General features: G+C 44.0%; 2 protein-coding genes across 2 annotated transcripts in view; both read left to right on the top strand.

The window, feature by feature from the left end:
• The window catches only part of IGDCC4 (immunoglobulin superfamily DCC subclass member 4), a 191,439-nt gene extending 182,330 nt beyond the window's left edge, over nucleotides 1-9,109 (top strand). Inside the window, exon 20 of the mRNA XM_043493295.1 lies at nucleotides 7,545-9,109. Coding sequence (XP_043349230.1) covers nucleotides 7,545-7,637 — 93 coding nt within the window. The 3' untranslated portion in view covers nucleotides 7,638-9,109. The remainder of the gene's footprint in view (nucleotides 1-7,544) is intronic.
• Nucleotides 9,110-21,111: 12,002 nt separating this feature from the next.
• IGDCC3 (immunoglobulin superfamily DCC subclass member 3) overlaps nucleotides 21,112-25,166 on the top strand; it is a 192,784-nt gene continuing 188,729 nt past the window's right edge. Inside the window, exon 1 of the mRNA XM_038419930.2 lies at nucleotides 21,112-22,278. Coding sequence (XP_038275858.1) covers nucleotides 22,212-22,278 — 67 coding nt within the window. The 5' untranslated portion in view covers nucleotides 21,112-22,211. The remainder of the gene's footprint in view (nucleotides 22,279-25,166) is intronic.

The raw sequence follows: 25,166 nt of genomic DNA, 5'->3' as shown, positions 1-25,166 counted from the left end.
GCAGCAGCACGCCGCTTACTGAGAACTGCTTTTGGAGGAAAGGCCCTGGCCACAGGCGGATTTGTGAGGCTGCAGACAATGAGGGAAACTCTGGGACCTGCCTTCCCTGGCTGCAGCCCGCAAACCTGTCTTATTGGAAACAGCCAGAGAATAGCCCACTTGTGGCTGGCAACGGAGGGGTTGCTAATGAATGAAATCTAGTGTTGAATGGAGTAGTGCACATACTGCACTATTTACTTAGCTTAGTTAAAGTTGGCACCGTAGTTTAGTGAGAGGCAGATCTGAGGGGATGCGGTACAGGTATTTAAATAAAGAGTAGCATAGAGAAGGTTAGTTGGGAACGCCTCCTCAGTTATTCATATAATACGGAGCAGGGTGACACACAGCACCCAGTTTGAAGTGGATGGAAGGAAATGCATTCTAAACAATATGTTTAAGCTGTGGAACTCGCTGCTACAGGATATTTTACTAAGAGCTTAGCAGGCTTGAAAATCCAAAGATTAAACATTTCCATGGATAATAAGAGCGACCCACAATTACATTCGATAGGATAAAAATACAAAAGGGATATAACCCTTTTTGCTTTGGAGCATAAACCAACCACTAGCTGCCTGGGGTTAGGAAGGAATTTCCTTAGATGCACCATAATTCCATAATTGGCCTCTATGGAGCTTCCTGGGCCTTCTTCCAAAGCATCTGGTACTGGCCACTGTCAGAGATGGGATTACAGACTAGATGAATCATTCACTGGTATGAGCCATTTCCGATGTTCCTATTTGTTCTTCCTAAATTGTGGATGCAAAATGGGAGGAGGCCAAGTCTTGAAATCAGGCTCTTTACTAGAATGGACCACTGCTATTACCTTATAGTTAAGGTTAAGACCAGCTTTCTGTTTAAATCTTGACTCGGTCTAAATGCTCAGATTGCTGTGAATGTCTCATACAGCATCCTCTTCTCACTTGCCAATAGCTACTGCTGATTCCTCAGGCCTCTGAAATTGAGAGACTGATTAGCTGTTAGTGTCCTAACCCTCCTCCCTTCCCCATCCCAAAGAGTAAAAGTCTGAGAAAGGATCATTTCCCTTTCCTATGTTCTGTAAAGACCCAGTCATGCTGCCTGACACAGGCAAAGCTCCCAGGAGCAAACACTGGGGTGATTATTACACAATTGGAAATAATAAAGGGAGAAACTATTGGCTTATTGTAAATTGATGTATAATATTTGGGGGCATCTTACCTGACAGGAATGCTTGACGCTGTTTGCTCAACCACCATCTCATCTGACCCTTTCAGGGACTGCACATCTCAACTCTTTAGTTTAATTCACATTCGGGGAGGGAATGGAGTTTCACGACTAGGGTATAGAACTAGCATGAGGGAGTTCTGGATTCTGCTTGCCACCTCTACCACACTGACTTCCTATGTAACCTTGATTAAGTCACATAACCTTCCCGTGCCTCGGTTTCCCTATCTGTACAAACCTACCTCACAGGGGTTTTGTGCAGCTTAGTTAAACGCTGTGAGATCCTTAGAGGAAAGATGCTATGAAAAGTGTAAATGATTCTCTTTGTGCTACTTACCATTATTGTGTAGGCAGAAAGCTTGATTGTTTGCATTGTTTCCTTGCATCCAGCCTCCTCTCTACTCTTATTCCACCAAACCGAATTGTTCCAGAGCATGAAACTTACAGCACTGGAACATCAGAATACTGCAGTGCCCCTGGGTTGGTAAAAATAAAAGAATCTCTGTTGGTGTCAACCAGTATCGTTCCCTTGAAGTCAAGGAGTTTACACCAGCTGAGGGCCTGATCCCAAAACTGTACTGAAGTCACTTTTTAACATGATCTTCCACATTAGCGCACACAATGGGTTATGTTCAGTGTTGGGTTGGGAGGTATCCTAATGTATGTGGCTGTTTCCCTGGCCCCTGCACTTATTATACATGTGTCAGGCCTTTATATTCGCATTGTTGACTAAAAGCTGGAGCAATGGGTTAATATTATGCATTCTGTGTACAAAGCTGAAATAACCAGTGCATATATTTTTGTATCATGAAATGTTTTCCAGAAGTAAGTAGCTTTCTTGCACCTTTCTCACAGACACACACAAAAGGTTGATACCTTTAATTACACATCAGATTTCATGTAGCTTACTAAAAGTTAGCACTTTTTTTTTTCTTCCACCCACCCATGCTTTCCTTCAGTAACACTAAAGATTATTGCTGTTCAGCTTTTTGCCTTTCTTATTCGTACATCGTTTAAATATCAAATGTGTCTCCCCAATGTGAGTTTTGTAGTGTTAATGTCACCATTTGGTTATGCAACAATATATTTCCCATGCTGCTGTGAAAGTCACAATTCTGATTCTTTTCTTTGAATTTCCTCTCATGTGAAACATGACTTGGTTAAAAACATCTGGTTGTCAACTTTCTCATTGGGTTGGTTTTGTTTATTTTTTCACAGACAGTAAAGTTCTGGTTTAAATAGTAACAAATGAGATAATTTGTAACCTTTGAAAGTGAGCATTTCTATATCACACTATATATGTTTTTTGTTCTCATTAGAAATTGATCCCTTTGCAGGGATCCCTGTGTCTTTTCTAACCAGTATCCTAGTTAGAAAAGAGATGTTTAGTCTAGTTCTATTTTTATCATTTTCCCCTTGCTAATATTTTAAAAATTAAATGAAATATACTTATTTTTACATAATGCATAAGGAAAGGTAACCAGAACTTCATCTTGTTAAAAGATTGTATTTGGTTCCATGCTGTATTTAATTATAACTTTCTTTCTTCAGAGACTATTCTTATTTCACAAATACTCTTTAGTGTTAAAATGTAAGAAGAAATTGTCCTTATATTCCTTAACTAATGTATTATTAATAAAATATTTACAAAAAAAGGTAGAATCCAATGTAGGATTTAATCTGTATGTAGAGCTGGTTATAAAGGAAAATATTTTCCAGGTGAGGGATAGTTTCCTTAACAATGTTTGGGCTACTGGGTTCCACACTGCTAATGTTGAAGTCAATGGGAGTTTTGCTATTACCCAGTGGTACTTACACTATCTTTTAAAGCAGAGAAATAATAGCAGAAAAGATCTTATCGTACAAAAGGGGTGGGACTTGCATCAAGCCTCCAGTTCCAAACTTCCCTGGAACTTGTGGAAGTTTGGGTCTGGGCCAAACTATGCTCCTCAGAACCCTCTCTTTGGTTCAGGTGTGTTGGACTGCACAGGATTCAAGTTTTCCAACATTTAGAATCCAGAATATTGTCTATTGAGGGGTAAATTCACATGAGGGAATGGCCTGGAGGGAAATTCTACGATATCTGTGAGTGCTGCAGAGAGGATGGGTTTCTGTGCCCACAATTGTCCACCATGTCTACAGTACGATCCGTGATTGTTCATTATGGGGTTTCTTGCCCTTTCCTCGGAAGCAGCTGTCACAGTTGGAGACAAGTTACTGAACCAGATGGACCATTAGCCTGATCTGGTCTGGCAATTGGTGTGTTTGCACCAGGTCCAAAGTGACAGGTCCCGGAGGGGCTATTGGGAGCAGAGCCATGGGATCCGCCCGCTTGTGAAGGTTGGGAATTTCCCAGGAGCCTAATCCAAATCTTAAGGACAAACAGCTGAAGTTGGGCACCTAACTCCTTCACATTGCAGTCTAGCCTGTGAATGATCTGCATCACAGGTGGGGGTTTGGATTTGTTAGGCATCTCTCTATGCCTGACATATCTCCATCCCTGTCTGCTCAGGATGACAGATAAAAGAAGATGTGGGAGGGGAAAGCTGAAGTCAAACAGTTTGCAGTTCATCTCACCTGGAATCTTGGGGGTTTTAATAAGAGGAAGCATCCAGCAAATGATTGGACAGGATTCTTCTCCCAGTGGTGACACATTCAGCTCAGATTCCAAAAACTTTGCTATAAAAAGCATTGCTATAACTTGCCCCATTTAGCAGCCCAATCCTGCAAGAAGCTGAGCTATGAGATACTGAACACCCTCTACTTCCAAGGCAGTGGATAATTATTAACGAGTGGAGGTCGCTCAGAACCAAACAAACTTGTGCTCAATCTACGCAAGCACTTATACTTGATCCAATACGTCTGTTAGTCTATAAGGTGCCACAGGATTCTTTGCTGCTTTTGCAATACAGTTACATATAGATGTGACTATGGAGGGTTCAGACTGAAATAGACCCCGACTCATGTTTATAGTTTCAATTTATACAATGCACCTGTATAGTACGATAAAGAATTAAACTCTCTGGCAATAATCACCTCATCCAGCAGCATGTCAAAATTGAGAGAGAGGAGCTTCCCATCCCATCACAAAGGATCCCTCCCAGTGCAACTTGCCCAATTCACAACAAGCTGGAGTGAAGCGAGAGGCAGTTGCAACAATGCCAGAAGGTCAATAAACCCAGCGTGTTAGACCAAGGGTGACAGTCAGGGCCTGTGACAGACAGTGTCGTGTCTACCAGCCTTGCCAACATTCCCATGCAGGGACCAGCAGCTCACGCAGCCCAGCTCACCTCAACTCCCGGGTGAAAGGGTTTGTCTCTGAGATGCACGTGGCTGGGCACATCAGCATTAACACCGGGCACCCAGAAACATGCTGGGAATCCAGGTACTTGCTCAACGCTCAGTTTGTGTCCACACTTAAAATGTAACAGTGGCACAGCTCCAACTGTAGCGCTGTAGCACATCAGCACAGCCACTTGCTACAGCAGCGGAAAGGGGTTCTCCCGTTAGTATGGTAAATCCATCTTTCCGAGACGGGGTAGCTAGTTGACTTTCCGTCGACCTAGAGCTGTCTACACAGGGGCTTAGGTTGACTTAACTATATTGCTCAGGGGCTGGATTTTTCTCACCCCTGAGCAACATAACTGGGTCGATCAAAGTTTCAAGTATAGACCAGCCATAAGTCAAGCCTCTGAACATGCCAGCAAGGCAAGTAGCAGAGCTAGAAACAGAATCCAAGAGACTGGTTTCTGAGTTCCCTGACCTAACCACTAGACACGTGACTACAGAGGAATTCATACCATTTAACTGCCTTGTGTCCTCCTTTGTCCACTGTTATGAGCTGAGTGAAACCTTGTTCTGGGTTGTAGCCTTTATTTGAAATAGCGTGGATAGTTCTGTGATAAACTATTGTGTCCCTAGGGAGAGAGCTCAGCTCCCATGGTACTACAGTTTTCAGATCAACAGGGTGAAAGTTACCCTGTATGATTCTCTTTGCTTGGGAGGCTCTTGGAACACACGGAGACCGAGGACAGTCACCACAAACACAGTGACAGGACAGAAGTCTTGTTTGTATTATAAATTTTACAAAGCAGATGATTAAGGTTACAACCACGAGCACAAACCCCGAGAGAGCCCATACCATAGTTACTGCTGTATTCATACTCTCGTTGCCAGAGATGTTGTAGAGTCTGGTGGATCTCTCAACAGGTGGTCACTGATGGAAGGGGTAGTTCCTGCTGGAGTCTTCCCACCCTATCCATATCAGGGAACCCTTTTTATCTTGTTGTTATGACCACGCCTACCACCTTATGCATATGCATGAAGGTGCAAACTTCCTTTTCCTTATCTGTACTTCCACACCTCATCAATTTTGGGGAGCCCTGTTTTTATAGGTTGTCCTCTTAGTTCCCCTTATTCTTATAAACATTTATGTAAATATGTTCCCATGGTAACCCGCAATAAGAGCAGACCTTTCTATGACGTTACAATCAGGTGCCTTGTGTGGTCTAGACAAGTACACCGTGCAGTATATTTTCTTGGAACATCACCTATTATCGTGTTCTTTACAGTATTCTTGTGACTTGACTGACATAGGGTTACTCCTGGGTCACCTATTTATGTCAAAACCCCTGAAGCCTACTATGACCAAGCTGAGATCTTACTATCTCTTACAGCCTATAGGCATCACATTACCTACATACCTGATACCCACTTATCACACCTAACTAGTTACCACCTTTATGCTCCTATCCTGCTTATTGCTATACGTATATCTGCAACTGAAATCTATTCATCACACATCGATTACACATGAACTAACAGAGGAGTTTGCTATGACAACAGGTTAACAAAATTAAATGATAAAATGGCCTGTTTTAACAGAGTTGAGTTAAAACCATGTTCAAACTGATGTGGGAGCGAGTCTTCCATTTAAGATCATTGCAAAAAACAGTGAAGGGGGCCCCACCTAAACCAAAGGCAAATAGAGTGCCCAGAAACTGGCAGTGGGTGGCACTGGCCATTGTGGCCAGGTGGATGTGGGTGTGCGAGAGCACACACACACACACGCACTGAGGACAGGCAAGAAAAGGGAGGGGGCAGAGGCAAGAAAGCTAAGCAGGGGGCTGTGTGAGCACAGTATAATGCTGGAAAAAGCTAGAGAGAGTGTTTTGGGGTCTGTTGGCTAAAGGGGCTTGGAGCTGCAAGCTAGGCAGCTGCTCCTTTAGTTCTTGGTTCCATCAGTGTTCAGAGACCCAGGAATTTGTACCTGGTTCATAAATAAACAAAACAGCATCAGAGAAATACCTGATTGTGACCAATTTTTACTCCCATTTGAACATCCCAAGGGCCCGAAAATTCGACTAGCCCTCTGGTTGGAAAGAAACAACCCTGAAATGCAGTCTTTGCCAGAGAAGGGAGCTTCCACTTTTCCTGTAGTCAGCCAGGACTCTGCTGGATCTCATTCTGTGTGCATTAATAGAAAGGAAAGGCTGGCCTGGGACTTCCTTTTTATTCGTGCACTCAGAGGGTTAGCAGCTCCCCTTACTTCCCCATCTGCACTAATTTGTCATAACGGAGCTGGGCCTTCAAAAAGGCCAGGATCTGAATGAGTCATTAGTTTGCATTTCATTCTCATCGCTATTTTTTATTACCCGCCGACGCTCTATGCTACAATACAGCCGGCAATCGTATTACAGGCATGGGGCTAATCTGCGATGAGGCATTATGTAATTCAGTAGCTGTACCATGCAATGAATTACTCGGCTCAGCTCTCTGGCAAGTGATATCATGGGATTCAAGTGGCTGTAGGGCAATATGGTCCAGTCAGCAATGTTCCAAGCAAATTCTGAGGGAAAGTGGTATTGTTTGTAGCCCATGATGGCAGATTAGGGGACTGGGGGGGAAGGGGGTTTTCCTGAGTTTCTCCTGCTCTAGCAGAAAGTTACTATTGGTTGCTGAGACAGCATCGTACGAAGACAACCCATGCCTGCCAATAGTGTTGGTGGGGGGGCAGTGTGAGGGCAGCCAGCTTCAGCAGTGTTACTGAGCATGCTCAGTACAAGCCAAGCAGCAAATTGGGGAGGTGTGACCCCGCATGCCCCCCCACACAGATGCCCAGGGTGTTGTACAAAGTGGATGAAAATAGTCCTGTGCCAAAGGTCCAAACGATGAGAACAGCATGGAGGCCATTATATGGAGATGGGCTTCTGGAGAGAGATGAAGGGCGAAAACAAGCTAGTGGCCTCAGGGGTGAAGTCTCACCGCTTGAACATTTCCCAGGTTCTTGGTTCTTTTTGCAGCGGGAGAATCGTTCTGTATCTAGTAAATCGACAACTGAACATAACAGCATGGAGGAGCGTCCTTGGAGACGTGGTTTCTGTGAAGGGACTTAAATGAGGAGAGGGCAGAGCCGTGGTGGCCGGGAACTGGATTCCAAGGAAAAGGATACGTTGGCACCATCCAGCTTAGCACCTGGGGCTGAGCGAAGGGCAACGAGGAACTTAAACAGTGACAAGACACCGCTCATCAACAAAGGTGCAAATTAATGCCAGATATAGGACTGGTTTTCTGAGGGTTTGTTTACAGAGGGAATTTTTTCAGCTGTATCATTAAACCACTATAGTTATGTCAAGGTAACACCCCTGTGGTCATTCTTGTTCTAGAATGAGTGGCTTTTTTGGTTTAGCTTAAACTCTTCCAAAGCTACATAAGCTGCATTGGAAAAAAGGCCTCCTTATACCAGATTATGAACGTCCACACGGTGATGCTACCAGTGTAACTCTAGTGCTTAAAATTCACACCTTACAGTATACCGTTATAACTTTCCCATATAGACCTTTGGTCCTTGTCCACTAAGCACTGTTCCAAAGTGAATACACCTGTAAAAAAGACCACTGAACTGCCAAAAGATGGCTTGAATTGGAACTCCCAACCTAGCGTAAGTGCTTCTCTACACAGGAAAGTTAGATTGGTACAAGGTAAGGGGTGAAATTAATCACCTATATTTATACTGGTCTAACCCTCTGATGTGGACACCCTTTTTCCAATTCAGCTTATGTCACTTGGCGAGCAGTGAGAAACGTCACTCTTATTCTGGAATGAGAGTGGCCACACACGGAGTTATACTAGTATAACCATAGTTATTTATCTCTACCAGCATAACTGAAAAAAAATCTCCTGTCGCCAAACTCTCAGATACTCATCCCCTATTGCCAGGTCCCAGAACTGCCCCTCCCTCTGTGGGTGCTGACCCAAGTAGAAACACTATGGGCTTATTCAGACACTACACTAGCCACTCATGGGACATTGCGTCCCCAGTGTTTCCATCCAGCAGAGCGTTTCCTGGGTCACCTGGTACAGGCAATTGATTCTGAAGGGGACTTCTGCCGGGGCAAGGAAACCAAGAGCGCTGAGGAAGATTTTGACTTCTTCAGGAATGTTAGCTCTCAAATCATGAGCCTCAGGAGCATAGAGTGCATCTGATCTCCCATGCACATACTTTGTAATACTCTATTATAATGATACCTAATGTATTAATAGGAACACAAAAGCCAAATCTGCTACATTGTTCATGCAGTGACAGGTTGACATTTTCTGCATAAACTATGAGATCTGATTGTAATATTTTCTTGATGTAAAAATGACAAGCATAAATTGGCAAGAACTCAGTTTACTACCAATACAATTAATGTATTGAAGGTTGACTGACTGAGTTAGCAAACAATGAATACATCTGTGTTTATTTTAATTTTATTGCATTTGTAACAATAATATCAATACGACAATATAAGACTTTCCTTTGGGTCAATTGGCATCTATCTTCCAGAAGCTCCTTCTGCACGCCAGATTGCCTACCATTGTGGCAGGATGGCTGAGTGCCCATTGGATTGGATGAGCCAGATCTTCAGCTCCTTGTCGGTCCACTGAAGTCAATAGAGCTACATCGATTTATGCCCACTGGGGAGCTGACCCCAATATGTTCAATGATCTAGGGAAGCATTATTAATTATTATTATTATTAATAATGATTTTATAAAGTGCCTCCCCTGCCATGGGTCTGGGCCCATGGCATGGCACACCCAATCAGCATTGAACCTGAAGATATTTTGAATTTCCACAGCATCAACCCGCCAAGAAGCTCCAACCACTTTACAAACATTAACTAAAATTAAGCCCCATGTTATCCCCATGAGCTATTATTCTCATTTTACAGAAGGGGGGGGGAGAGGAGAAACTGAGGCCCACCCAGGTTAAATGACTTGCCCAGGGGCCAACAGTAAGTCTATGTCACAGCCAGGACTAGAATCCAGACTCCCTAACATGCATCATCCTTCCATGTGAGCCCCAGTCCTGCATGGCTTTGAGCAACTCCTACAGTATGCCGCCTATTACTCCAATCAAAGTTGAGGGCACGCAGCACCTCGCAGTATCAGACCCATAAGGGTGAATGGGGATTGGGCATGAGCCAAAGCCCTCTGAAGATAATATGGAAAATTTTTCTAAAGCACTGAAGTGACTTAGGGGCCTAAGTCTCATTGCAAGTCCATGGGATTTAGTTTCCTAAATGCCCAAATCACTTTTTGAAAATGGGGCTTGGACTCCTAAATCACTTAGGCCCAGATCCTCTAAGAGAAATACATGAGAATTAGGCACCTAAATACCTTTGACAATCTGGGCATTAGGCACTTTTGAAACTTTTACCCTGATACTAGTTCCATTGACTTCAACAGACTTTGAAATCAGGCCCTGAAACCAGAGCTGACCATGGGCTTTTGGGGATCATTGTGATATACCGTCACTGTTTACTTACAGCAATTAAAAAAAAAAAGAAAAAAAAGAAAAAGAAAAATCCCACCCAGCCAAGCTATTTTGATCTCAGATCAGGTTGGTCAATCTTCACGCACTTGCATGGTGGGGTTGGTGTAACTGCCTCTGATGACCATCGGCATTAAAGCATCATCTCTTTTCATTGAGAAGCTAATGCAAGGGGGCAGAGAGGGGACAACAATGTAAAGACCAGAAGGATATTTCTTTGGATTGCCTAGTTCATCTCATTTGCATGGGATGTACAGTCATGCTCCTCTATTTTCTCTAAAGCGTCATTAGTGCTGATGCCACACACTCATTTCCACTGATAGCAAAACTGCCAGATCATTGGCACAGTTGTTTTCAATTAATTGAGGATACATCGCTCCACTTCAGCTCAGCAACCTAACTGCCATGTGGAATCACCCAGCGTATGCACAGCAAGGCACAATGGCACCAGCCACCATTCATTTATGTCTGTAATGAAAGGGCATAGGCTGGTCCTTAACAGCCACTATTAGGGCCGTAAACAAAGGATTTATATTAGAGAAAGCGATTTCCGGTGGAGAGCCCCACCGGGCCCTCCCTGTGCCTCAGAGACGTCAGGAGCAGTCATCTGACTGCATTGCCATGCCGGAGTGTCTTTGAGCTCCATTCCTGAATATGGGCTCCATAAAGTTTTAGGGCTAGTGTCTTCTAATCCACTGGGGGCCTTTGTGCCTGTAATTCCTGTGGTAACGAGGGCAGTTGTCAAGACAAAGGCAAGCAAGGAATGGGAAGGGCTATGGTTGTAGTTCCCCTCTGGAATCTGTTCCATTTCCCCTGGCTGAGCTAGTGCAGGGCTTGGAAGACCCCTGGCCACCACTGATTTAAGGACATATTCCTCAGGCAGGACAGAACGGCTGACAACCCACCTCCATCATTGTGCTCGAAGCGCCTCTTCCTGTCAGATGTGCCATTTGCTCATCGCACACTGCACTGATTGAAAGGAAACCCTCTGCCGCACAAGGGAAAGCAAGTAAGTGGGCTAGATCCCCAGTGTCTATGGACTTGGCTCAGTGACTGGGAGAGAGCAAGGCCCATTGGAACCAGCAGGGGAGCTGGCTAAAGTCTTGCTCTTCAGAAAGAGATTCTGGAGATGGAAGCTAATCTCTTTGGCAGAGATGCCATTAAATGGCCAGGTTAAATGTTCTAGCACCAAGTCTGGGGAGGACCCAGACTCCCCCTCATAGCTCTGTCAAGGGGGGATGTTCTCCTAAAAACAAGTCATGTTTCTGTTCCCAAACTTCCTTACCTCAGTCCCTGCTGGCCTCCTCTGTCCACAGCTGACCTGAGGATCCTCCCTGAGACAGAGGTCCTCTCAGCTGAGGGGGATCTGTGGGAAGAAGCAATGCAGCATCTGGCAGCATTACTCTTCTGCCTCACCCCCCATGCAGTCCTGGGGCAGGAGGATTTCCCCCAACCCAGTAACACAGCTCCTTTGCCCACATACCTACTGCCATTCAGGAATCCCTAGACCTGTGGAGTGCCTCCATTGGCAGCATGCTCCCACACCTGCCAAGGGCTCAGCAGACAAATAAATATTACCCCCTTTTAAACAATAATACCTAGTACTGTTCATCCACAGATCTCAAAGAGCTTTACAAAGTAGGTCCAGTATCATTACCCCAGAGGGGGAAACTGAGGCACATGGAGACATGACTTGTCCAAGGTCACCCAGAAAAAGCAGTAGCAGAGTCAGGACCAGACCTCAGGTTACCTGTGTCCCAGCCTGCTGCTCTGTCCACTCCAGCAGCAATAGAAACCTTTCAATGAAATCCTGCAGCCAGTGAAGATTACCAGCTATTCTCTGGTATTCCAGCTCATGCTGATTCCAGGCAGAACGAAGGGGAGAGCAAATTGTGCTGCCTTTTTCCAAAAAGGGGAGGGTGTCAGGTCAATGCTCATCTCTCAGAACTGCAGCCTTAAACTTAGTTCAAATCCTGACCAATAAAATGAGATTCTCTTTGAGCCGTTCCATAAAATGGCAAATCCACTCCAGGCTGAAAGCCCAGAAGACTCCTGCTGATTTACACCGGTCTTGATGAGTGCAGAATATGGCTCCATGATCATAAAATGGCTGGTGCAAAAACAACATACATGTATATACCTAACTGCTCAGGAGACGCCGATATTAAGGTAGCCCTGTAACTTTGCATAGCACTTGAAGAGAGAAGAAGAACAAGTCCTTGCCCTGAACTTCTTTTTTATTATGTCAGCTGTAGCCCAGATCATCCTCCAGAACAGTAGAAACTGAGTTTCAGGGACTGATTCTCAACTCACTCGTGTAAATCAGGAGTAACTCCATTCAATGGAGCTATGGTGGTATAAAACCAGTGTACACAAAGGAGACTCGTGCCCTCAAAGTCTCAGTTCTCGTAGTCCATTGTGACAAAGGTCCTCCTCTGCCTTGGTGGGTCCTGCGCTTATTGGCGGATTTGCTCGCCTCAGAGATTCACGGCCACCCTCCGTTTGGCCACTCTTGCTAGTGGCTTAAACCTGCCGTCCACTTGGCTCACCTCATCACTGGCCAGCCTGGGGGACAGAGAACAATCCCCGCAGTCTCTGTGTCCCACCTAGTGGGTTGGGGACAGGGCAGATCCTTTTCCAATTTAGACCTTCCCTTCTGGTGTTTCTCACAGACCAGGTCAACTCCTCCTGTGTCCGATCAAGAGTTTGGGGAGGGGGGGTAACCTGGGCCCACTCTCTACACCAGGTTCCAGTCCAGGGCCCTGTGGATAGCAGCTGTCTACAATGTTCCCTGTATCAGCTATGTGATGGCTACAACTCTCTGGGCTACTTCCCCATGGCCTTCCCCCAGCACCTTCTTTATCCTCACTGCAGGATCTTCCTCCTGAAGCCTGATCACACTTGACCACTTCACTCCTCCAGCAGCATACCTTCTCACTCCCTGCTCCTGGCATATCCCCCTATTAACTGATGGGAGGTCCTTTTTAAACCAGGTGTCCTGATTAGCCTGCCGCCATAATTGAATCTAGAAAGTTCTTAATTGGCTCCAGGTGTCTTGATTAGCTTGCCTGTCTTAATTGCTTCTGGCAGGTTCCTGATTGTTCTAAGCCCCTGCTCTGGTCACTCAGGGAACAGGAAGCTGTTCATCCAGTGGCCAATATATTTGCCTTCTACCAGACTCCTGTATCCCACTGGTCTGGATCTGTCACACCATAGAAGGTCTGGGTGGTGGAGACCAGGGGGAATCTCTACCCCTAAAATGCTCAGGGCAATGGACTTGAGCAGGGCTGGCTCTAAGGGCTGGAGAACAAAGTAGTTGCTCTAGGCACCAAATTCCACTTAGCAACACCACTCTGCTCTTTTGGATTATTCTCTGCTCCCAAGTCCTGGGCCACTGGGGGTGGGGTAGGGAGGCCTGAGCGCTGAAAAAGATTTCCCCCCTAGCCAGCAAAATGGATAGGGCCACTCCTGGACTTGATGCATCTTGTAGAAAGAGGAAGTGTTGCCAGCTCCCAAGATTTCATCACAGCTCTTTGTGCTATCTGGTGTTTGCCTGAAAGCTCTAGCTCCCAGGGCCATGTGAGTATGGGCCACTCTCTGCTTCTGTTTTTGAAAAGTAAGTGTGTAGCCCTTGTAATTGCAGAAAAAAGCTTGAAAAAGTGAATTGTAAAGGCTCAAAAACCAGAAGGCGAATAAAGAGCCCAACATTTATTATGTCTTGAAATTAGGGCTGTTGAGAGATTAAAAAAAATTAATTGTGCTGTTAAAGAATAATAGAATAGCATTCATTTTAAATATTTTTGGATGTTTTTCTACATTTTCAAATATATCAACTTCAGTTACAATACAGACTACAAAGTGTACAGTGCTCACTTTATATTTATTTTTGATTACAAATATTTGCACTGTAAAAAACAAAAGAAATAGTATTTTTCAGTTCACCCAATACAAGTACTGTAGTACAGTCTCTTTATCATGAAAGTTGAACTTACAAATGTAGAATTATGTACAAAAATAACTGCATTCAGAAATACAACAATGTAAAACTTTAGAGCCTACAAGCCCAATCAGTCCTACTTCTTGCTCAGACAAACAAGTTTGTTTACATTTGCAGAAGATAATGCTGCCTGCTTCTTATTTACAATCTCACCTGAAAGTGAGAACAGGCGTTTGTATGGCACTGTTGTAGCCGGCGTTGCAAGGTATTTACATGATTGATGTGCTAAGGATTCATATGTCCCTTGATTCTTCAGCCCCATTCCATAAGACATGTGTCCATGCTGATGACGGATTCTGCTCGATAACAATCCAAAGCAGTGTGGACTGATGCATGTTCGTTTTCATCATCTGAGTCAGATGTCACCAGAAGAAGGTTGGTTTTTCTTTTTTTGGTGGTTCGGGTTCTGTAGTTTCCACATTGGAGTGTTGCTCTTTTTTAAGACTTCTGAAAGCATGCTCCACGCCTCATCCCTCTCAGATTTTGGAAGATGCTTCAGATTCTTAAATCTTCGGTCGAGTGCTGTAGCTATCTTTAGGAATTTCACACTGGCACTGTCTTTGCATTTTGTCAAATTTGCAGTGAAAGTGTTCTTAAAATGAACAACTTGCTGGGTCATCATCTGAGACTGCTATAATATGAAATATATGGCAGAATGTAGGTTAAACAGAGCAGAGGACATACAACGCTCCCCCAAGGAGTTCAGTCACAAATCTAATTATGCATTATTTTTTTAACGAGTGTCATCAGCATGGAAACGTGTCCTCTGGAACGGTGGCCAAAGCATGAAGAGGGATATGAATCTTTAGCACATCTGGCATGTAAATATCTTGTGACGCCGGCTACAACAGTGCCATGCGAATACCTGTTTTCACTTTCAGGTGACATTGTAATTAAGAAATGGGCAGCATTATCTCCTGTAAATGTAAACAAACTTGTTTCTCTTAGCGATTAGCTGAACAAGAAGTAGGACTGAGTGGACTTGTAGGCGCTAAAGTTTTACACTGTTTGTTTTTGAGTGCAGTTATGTAACAAAAAACCCCTACATTGGTAAGTTGCACTTTCATGATAAGAGATTGCACTATAGTACTTGTATGAGGTGAATTGAAAAATACTATTTATTTTATCACTTTTACATTGCAAATATTTATAATATAAAGTGAGCACTGTGCACTTTGTATTCTGTGTTGTAATTGCTATCGCTATATTTGAAAATGTAGAAAAACATCCAAAAATATTTAATAAATTTCAATTAGTATTCTATTGTTTAACAGTGTGATTAATCGCAATTCATTTTTTTTTACATTTGTTTACATTTACATACAAAATTAATCACGATTCATTTTTTTAATCACGATTAAATTTTTTGAGTTAGTCACATGAATTGACAGCCCTACTTAAAATCTCATGACTGGCTTAGAAATCTTATGATTTGGGGCGGGAGGGGCTGACTAAGGATTTCTGAATGAGTGGAGTTGGCAAAACCAGAGAGGTCATTAGTGTCAGTTTATGAAATCCTAGCTGAAGTCAGTGAGACAGACCTGTGACTCCAGTTCTAGGGCTCCTAGCCTGAATCTGTTAAGGACCCACAACGTTTAACCAGGTCTCATTCTCTGTCCTTTCCAATTCTGGGTCCTGGGAACCAGGCCCAGGACCACCACTCCAAGCCCAGTTGAGAAGGGATTTAGAAGAGGTGAATATGCATGAGCATTGATTTAAGAAAAGCTCTTTGGAAAGTTCCAAGTTTGATTGATTGATTTATTTTTTTTAAAACCCAGCCTGTAGTTTAATGTTTCTGAAGCCCGGTCTTCCGCCCTATGATATTGGTCCTGGGAAATTCTGAGAGTCTAGAATAGCTGTTAGCATTACGGGAATGCTTGCTATGGGCCCTGGCCTCATTAAGAAGAGCAAGCTAGAGGTCTAAGAATGATCAGCTAAGAATTTGGGCTGAAAGGTCAGGGACAGCTCAGAAATATCTGAGAGGTAGGCAGGGTCTGTTCAGTCTAGAGAAAATAACCTCCTCTGCAGTATCCACACAGGATCTCGGTATTTCTCTTACAACTCAATCCTCTGCTAAGTTCACCTGAAAGCAAATCTCAAACACACAGCTGGTGGGCAAAGTAGTAATGTCGTCTTTGCTTCCTAGCAGACTGGAATGTATGTGTACAGTTATGTAACATCCAGGCAATAATGGGTTGGCTGTTATTAAAAAGTATTTTAACTGGAAAGCCCACTGAGCAGATCAGGTTACTAAATCCATGTCCTCCTTTCTATATCGGTCTGGTTTTACAAGGTGACTGCCCATCACAGTGTCTTCTGCACCAGGGATCCAGCCGTTGATTTGCAAAAGGCACGGAGGGTACGAGTGCGAATCAAAGCTGTGTAGGGGAGAAGGCTGTCAGGATAACTGCTCCCTCCCCGACACCCCAAAATGGTGTTTCTAGTACCAGTGTAGTTCAGCCCATTCCAAAGGGGAAAAGTGTGCTCTCCGGGTCTCTCTCTCTCTCCCAGTGGTAAGCCACCCCAGAAGGAACAGGCTAGCAGGCTGCAGTGGTGATGGGGAACATCATCCGGAGGGGGGATTTTCTCCTCCTCACTCTTCTTCCATTCATTCAAACTTCCTCCAACTCCATTTTTCAGCTGCTGTGGAGATGGAGGCAGGAGCAGTGGCAAAGCAAAGTACTTCTGTATGCACCATCCATGGGTGGATCTCAAAGCACTTTACAACCATTAATACAACTAACCTGATATGTTTTTAATGAGATTACAAGTTTGGTTGATATAGGTAATAGTGTTGATGTAATAGACAGACTTTTGTAAGGTGTTTGACTTGATACCAGAGGACACTTTGATTAAAAAACGAGAATGATAGAAAAATAACATGGCACACATGTACTGGATTAAAAGCTGGCTAACTGATAGGTTCCACAGTGTCACCGTAAATGGGGAATCATCAGTGAATTAGGTGGGGTCTGTTCTTGGCCCTACACTACTTACCATTTTTATCAGTAACCTGAAAGAAAACAATCATCGCTGATCAAATTTGCAGATGACCCAAAAATTGGGGGAGTGGTAAATAATGAGACCAGGCCACTAATACAGAGCCATCTTGATTGCTTGATAAACAGGGTGCAAGCAAACAATGTGCTTTAATACAGCTAAATATAGGGGTACACATCTAGGAATAACGAATGTTGGCCATATTTACAAGATGGGGACTCTCTCCTGGGAAGCAGTGACTCTCAAAAAGATTAGGGGGTCATGGTGGATAATCAGCTAAACATGAACTCCCAGTGTGACACCTGGCCCAAAGAGCTAATGTTATCGTGGGATGCATAAAGAGGGGAATCTCAAGGAAGAGTAGAGAGGTTATTTTACCTCTGTGCTGGGCAGTGGGGTGACTGCTGCTGAAATGCTGTGTCCAGTTCTGGTGCCCACAATTCAAGAAGGAAGTTGAAAAAATTGGAGAGGAATTGGAGAAGAGCCATGAGAAAGATTAAAGGGTAACTAAAACTCTGTGATAGTGATAGACTCAAAGAGCTCAATCTACTTAACTTAACAAAGAGAAGGGAAATGGGTGACTTGATTACAGTCTATAAATATCTAGGTGGAGAACAAATATTTAATAACGGGCTCTTCAATCTAGCAGAGAAAGGTACAAAATGATCCAGTGGCTGGAAGCTGAAGCTAGACAAATTCAGACTGGAAATAACGTGCACATTTTTTACCAGTGAGAGTAATTAACCACTGGAACAATTTACCGAGGTCAGGGTGGATTCTCCATCACTGACACTTTTCAGATCAAGCTTAGATGTTTTTCTAAAAACTCTGTGCTAGGAATTATTTTGGGAAGTTCTATGGCCTGTGTTATGTAGGAAGCCAGACGAGATGTTCAGCAATGGTCCCTTCTGGCCTTGGATCCATGAATGAATTTGGACTTGCATCTGGAGAGTAGGAAAGTATTCTCATCCCCACTTCACACATGGGGAAACTGAGGCTCTGGGCACATTAACACGACTTGTACAAGACCACAGAATCAGTCTGTGATATAATTTGGGAATAGGACACAGCGTTCCTCCTTTAGGCACCTTGTTCTGCACTGGGTTTTAAACTGAATTAGGGAACTATGGTTAACCATGGGCCAGCTAGACTTATGCATAGTATAGTTTGTCCTGCCAGTATGGCTGGATTAATCACCTGAGGACCATATTTCAGAGGATGTACACCCACACTGGTCAACCAAACTGTGTTTGAAGCCAGTGGATTTGGATTCGTGTTTGAAGTGAGCTCGCCACTGCCCCCTAACTCAGGTAAAGGTCGGGGTAAACAGGGCCTAGACCATGCAAACTTTTGCATTCATTTGACAAAGGGATTTTTTGGTTGACATTCATGTACCATTATCTGTCTTTACCATCATCTGTTACAAAAGCCGTACTGTGCTGTATTTAATCTGCAATCTGCATGCACCTCTGTCGAAAGCATGGGCTACTTACTGCCTGACCAAAGAATTTGCTTTGGTCTCAAAACAAAGTCTGCAAACAGAGTCCCTAATAGTACTGCTTGGAAAAACAAAGTGAACATTTCATCAATATATATATTTTTTTAATGTCAAAAAATCTCTGGTCCTCTGCAAGGTGAGAATGAGCTCATTGTACTGCAAGATCCATCTTATTGCCCTCCCAGTTACCCAGCAATCACTGTCAAACCCCCAAAACTGAGCTCAGAAACCAGAGCCCCAAGAAATGGCCTTATAGCATCACAGACATGGAAGACTGGAAGGGACCGCAATGGGTCTTCTAGTCCCGTCCCCTGCACTTACTTTTACTCCACACAGGATGAAATAATAACTTGACCATTCCTAGTTATGTTCAGCTTTGAGAGGTTAGACAATTATCTCAAGGCTAGGGGCCACAGTCAATACTTTAACCGCTTCCCTTGCCTCAGGCACACAGGTGTTGGAAGTAGGGGTGCTGCTGTACCTCCAGGCTTGAAGTAGCAATCACAACCCAGATACGTGGCTTCTGCCTCCAGCACCCCCACGATAAAAATTGTTCCAGCACCACTGCTCAGGCAGAGCCGGTCGAACACCTCTCCTGCTGTCCCCAGGGCTCCCAGCTCCTAGTAGGGAAGAAGAAACAGAGCAGCAGCTTCTCCTCCCGCCCCTGCGAAGCAGCAGGTGCCAGCTGGGAAGCAGTTGTGAAACTGCAGCAGGAGAGGGCCAGAAAAGCTACTCCTAGGGGGCTGTTTTTAGCTTACTAGTGCTAAGGGTGATGTGGGAAGAAGCCAGAGCACCATATGGGACCATTTTGTAAATTCATCCCTGGTATAATTCCATGGACATCAATGGACACTGGGCTAAACAATCATTGCTTTTGGCCTATTATTACACATGCTTGGTCTCAGTCTTAATGGCAGTCTGGTTTCTAGTAGGCATTCTTCAGTCTCGAGAGACCATGGATGTGCCCCTGAGAAGTAAAGAATTTACTCAGTTGGTTTTTATGGCAGCCAGGACTGTGGCTGAAGACATCCACTCGAGAGACAATCGCTGCAGCAATAGATGGAGTGTTATGCTGGGAGTCAGGAGCCCTGGGTTTTATTCCTGCCCCTGTTTCTGACCTGAGCTTGTACAAGGCGATGTCACTTCAGTGACCTGGTTTCCCCATCTGTAAAATGAGGATAATGATACTGTCCTCCTTTGTTATATGCTTTGAGACCCATGGATGAAGAGCACTGTGCAAGAGCTACGTGTTATAATGATTGGTTTCCCCTCTAACCCTTCAACTTTCTTGGAGTATTAGCTGTTTGGGGGCAGGGAGTGTCTCTCACTATGTTTGTAAAACACCTAGTACCATGATCTTAGTTGGGGCCTATAAGTGCTGTACTCTAATACAAAAAATAGTAATACAGTTTGTGTATAAGCCTCCCTCTCTCTCTGCTCCTGTGTGTGCATTGAGAAAAGTTAGTTGCGCTCTCTCTCTCTCTCTCTCTCTCTCTTTTTTTTTTTGTTAGAATTTCATTGCTGTGGATTTAAGCTACCTTAATAGTTCCGAACTTCAGCTGGAAATGTTTCACTGATACTTTTGCAACTCCCCTTTGTACATCTTGTACAAAATGGACCAACATTACTCCTTTTCTAGTCCTGACCATGTTGTCTGTGCACAGTGAATTAAATTCAGGCAAACAAAATTCAAGATGTTCCCATATTTAAAATATCCCCCCAAGACAATAAGTCAGTTTAAAAAAAAAAGCCATTTCCTTCAGAATCTGACCACAAAGGATTATTAAGTAGAATAACTTTGCCCTGAAGAGTTATGTTTAACTCTGCAAGACAAATGGTTCCTTTCTTAAAGTGTAAAATAATTTGTTAGCTCTTAATTTGATCTTCTAGAATTAGCATGTAAAGCAATTTTCTCTTTTTCTGACAGTGCAATAAATCAATCCTTTATAGACAGAAATGTTTATATCCTGGGGGGGGGGCGGGAAGGGGAGGGACAGCACATGGAAGCTAGAGTTCTTCTCTATGGCTTTGTTTTAGAGAGTAGAAATCTATCTTCAGCATCTTGCATACTGTTGCTCTTTCTCTTATATGCAGCGGGTAAATGCATAACATACTTCCTTTGTAATTCCTCTCTCTTTGAATTGCCTGATTTACGGAGCAGAGCTCTATTTTAACACCCATTTGCTCACATGGTAGAAGTTTGCTTTAATTAATTTCCAGCGGACTAAACTCATCCCTGTTGTATCAATGCACTGACTCCAGTCAAGATACACTAGGAATAGATTTCAGAGTAGCAGCCGTGTTAGTCTGTATTCGCAAAAAGAAAAGCAGTACTTGTGGCACCTTAGAGACTAACAAATTTATTTGAGCATAAGCTTTCGTGAGCTACAGCTCACTTGCATTTGCAAATGCATCCGATGAAGTGAGCTGTAGCTCACGAAAGCTTATGCTCAAATAAATTTGTTAGTCTCTAAGGTGCCACAAATACTCCTTTTCTACTAGGAATAGATTTAGCCCAATATATCTTGTTTTTATGGGGGGAGGGGAATTTGAATTGCTTTAACTTCTGTCTAACTGTCCAAATTCCCTTCATCTGACCCAAGGGTAGATAAGTTTTACCATATTAAATGGGAGATCTTTTCTTGCCCTTTGCATCAGTGGGCCAAATCCCTCCTTCTCAGTCACACCAGCATCAATCCGGAGCAATTCAACCATGCAAGGAAACACAATGCAACTCTATTTTGTAGAACCGCTGTTCTATCAAAGCCGCCTTCCTGGGATGCTTTTGCAGAGTGAAATAAATGAAGCACATGCTTTGCATTTGCACAAACCCCAAACAATTGGTGGAGGGTGCCCTTTCATTGAACTAATCCAGAGTAAAAATAAAAACGGGCAGCGGTATTTGTAGTTGGGCCAAAGGAAAAGGTTCCCATGCAACTTATTTTTTTTTGGGGGGGGGGGTGCCCTTTAATTTTATTTTTTTGTAACTACAGTGCGGACATGATCATCACTTTTTTCCCGAGACTTCCCTCACTGCCTTTCCCTTTATGCTTTGCAAAACGAGCCCGGCTCCCCTGAATCTCAGGAAAGAAAGCAGCTATTCGCCGGCTTATAAAAGAAAGTGCCTGAGCCTTTTGATGTTCTCCTGGAATATCCAGGCTCCAGTTCAAAGCCCGGTGGGGCAAGGAGGGGATCCGTTTGCTTTGCCTTGAAATGTCCAGTCGCATAAAGCGCCAGTTGGATCTTTTGTTCCCCAGAAGGGGCCTCCAGGAGAGAGAGGAGTGAGTGTGCAAGGGGGGAAGAGAGGGATCGCTGGCCCCGGTGCAGAGGAGGCAGTAATGTTCATGCCTGTGTGTTTGCAAAGAGCAAAGGGAGATGCTGACAGATCCCTGATAGATGTGCAAGATGGCGCAAGCCCATTCCAGCCTCTCCAGCCACCAATTGTCTTAGGCAGCGCTCGCACCATGAGGATCTAGCTTGGCTTCCAACCACCCCCCCCGCCCCCTTTTTTTTTTTTCCATTTCGGTGCTTTGGAGATATTTTGGGGGGGGCCTGAAACCCGCTTTTGAGGGGGCTGATTCTCTCCCCCCCCTCCAGCTGGATATCCCCCCCGGATCGCAGAGGGGGAGAGACACCAGCCACACCAAAAGTGGATCCATGGCTTCCCCCGGCTCTCCTCTGCCTGCCGGCGTGTTCGGGTTCCTGGTGCTCGCCTTCGCGGGAGGTAAGCGGGGATCCCTCTCCTGCCTGCCCGGGGGGTGGCGAGGGGGGAGAGACCCACCCTGGGGGGTGACCCCGCCACCCCATTCCATCTACCCCGGCTCCGACCTGTCTCTCGCCGGCTCGGAGCGTGTGGCTGAGCCGCTTTCCAGAAGGGGCAGGAGCCCCTCTGTGGCTGGGGCATTTATTTGCACCCGGACATTGGGTGCCTGAATTTCTACCTGGCTCTAAAGGGGGGATTTCGGGGGGGGGGGGCATCGCTGATCCAGCCACACTCTCCCCGCCTGTGTTTTGATTTTCCTGGCTGCTTTGCTGGGAGCACATGGTTCTGTCAACAAGCTCCTTTCCCAGCAGGGAAATTTGCCAAGCAGCCGTGAATACTGTTGCTGCAAACGGGGTTGCGCTCTCTCTACTCCCCCCGTGGGCAGGCAGCACTTGCTGGCTTGGTTGCTGTTTTTTCTCCACTTTGGCCGTTCATTATTGGAGACAGACTCGCTTTTTTCGGGGCTCCAGCCAGCAGCTCGAGAGTCACAGCGGTTGCATGGGGAGCTGAATTCCTGAAGCTCAGCGAGGCTCATCCTTGCACTGAAATGCCCTTCTGATTTCATTTGGGTCTGAGTCATCCTGAAGCCGGCCGGAGGTCTCTAAGCGATATTTTGAAGCACCGAGGAAACTTTTATTTTACACACACACACACACACACACACACACACACACACACACACACAGAGTTTATGTTCTGCATTAGCCTCCCCATGTTTGCAAAGTTCGACAGGATTCCCCCTGCCAAGCGGGCTCTTATGGGGGGGTTGGGGGTATGCTGGAAAACTGCAAGCTAAGCCATTTCAAATGTTCTCTGGCCAGATTTTTGAAGTTTAAATCTTGATTGGCGTCAGTGGGGAAGATTGTGGGTAGCTGTGTAGATTGGAAAGAAGGGGGGGTACAATTAAATAATGGGGGATTCCCCCTCCCCCCACCGATGTTCCTATAGAATTTTATGATGGCCTGTCAAATTATACACCGGATTAATTGGAAATGTTCCAACTATTTCAGAAATGCTTTATGTTTAATTGGAAGAAAGAAAAGACCCCCCCCGCATAGATTCAGAATAGACCCCATGGCATTCGTTATCACTGATAGGAATTAACGTTGGCGTTATTGAGTGATCTGTGCTTGCAGTGGTGTTTGCACCATTACTACTTAGAATTCACACCTGGAAGAATATACACACACTGAGGTGTGTGTGTGTGGGATGAATCCTACCATAAAATGCACAATACTTGTCAGTGCAAATGATAGCTAACAGGGAAGAAGTTATAGTGAAAGTTACAAGGGAAACAGCAAACTATTTTAAACCTACAAGTGTTATGCTTTTATGTAATGCTTGGCTTTAGTTCACACAAATGCCAACACAACCAGTAACACCCCCATAGGTGTAAGGCTGAACTACAAAAACATCAAAGGAATTTTCCTCTGGACCTATCACAAACCCTTCTGATAAATTGTAACATTTTCTCCCCTCGTCTGGGTGCCCTTAAAATACAAAATCAATGTAAAAACAGAGCCAAGAAAGGCAAGTGATCTTCTTTGGCAAAGGTGGAAATATTCATGTGGGAAAATGATTTTCTCTCTTTCCCCCTCCCTGTTAGTGGAGGAACCTGAACAAAATACAGTACAAGTTGTTTGAGAAACAGTTTAGCCTTCTCAGAACAGGAGAATAGTGTTACACTTAATCTGAGTGTATGAAAAATGATTAGGAAATCAGGTTGCTGGGTTATTACAGTAATAAACCTGCTGTACGATTCTTAGCAGTCAGTGGTAGAAGTGTATGTAGCTATTGGAAAATATAAAAACAGTGATGAATTGAACAGTAATGAGACAGGTCTAGCCTGGTATGATTTCTGGATAGATAATAGTGCAATTAAGGTGATTGAAATAATACTTCTAGTGTTTTTACCTCGTTTTTTCCTTGTAAGTTATTGAAAGTTTAATCTTCAAAAATCAAGCTCATTATTAGTTTATTGTCTACTAAGCTCTTAGATTGCATCATGTTTTCGTTTGTATTGCAATGTGTAGTTGTTTTCGTGACTTTGTGGTATGCTTTCCTGGTCCTTCTTAGGAACATTTGGCTGCGGTTTAAAAGGTTGTTGTTGTTGTTTTTTTTCCTTCTTATTCTAGGAATTTTTCCCCCTCAATAGGCTTAACACTGTAGAAACAGTGAGTGTAAGTTTCTGTGGCCCGCTGAATTTAATAAAACATTCTATGTGTATGTCAATCAGTAACTCAATAGAAACCTTTTCCACTGTGAGGGAGACTGTGACTCATAGGTTCTGCATAGAGGAGGTAGTGGTTCATGTTGGGCTTTCTTTTTCTCAGGATGCTCTCTCTTTTCATTACATAATGCTTGAGTTCCATCCTCCGTGTTTTTCAAACTTTCCAAAATTAGTGCAGGCTGCCTCTTAAATAAACCAAGTGAAAGCTGAACCGGCTGGGGGCTCAGTTCATGGGATCTGGGTTCAGCTTCAAGACAGTATTTCCTCTTTTTTTAATTTCCTGGAGTTCTTTGTTCTGGGTGATGGACAGCTTTTGTCTGTCATTGCTGAGCCCTACATTCAAAGAAAGGCACAGGATATGAGATGCACCCAGGTTCTGCTTAGTAACAGCCTTGGAATTAAATGTTGTCATTTATATTTAAGTAGGCTTAACTTTTAAATTATTGAAGCTATAAGCTTTCGCTAATTCCTATTCTACATGGCTTTGGGTTTTTTTAATGCGAAAAGGGATTGCTTTCTCCTAAATTGGCATACGACCCTGTCTTTTCTCTTAAAATACATACAGGGTATCTGGTATCATTTCCCTAATAAAACTCAAAGACAATATATGAAATTCAAA

This window comes from Dermochelys coriacea, chromosome 10 (genome assembly GCF_009764565.3).
Source record: "Dermochelys coriacea isolate rDerCor1 chromosome 10, rDerCor1.pri.v4, whole genome shotgun sequence".
Lineage (NCBI taxonomy): Eukaryota > Metazoa > Chordata > Testudines > Dermochelyidae > Dermochelys > Dermochelys coriacea.
The sequence above is the reverse complement of the archived record's forward strand: the minus strand, read 5'-3'. Positions and strand labels throughout refer to the sequence as shown.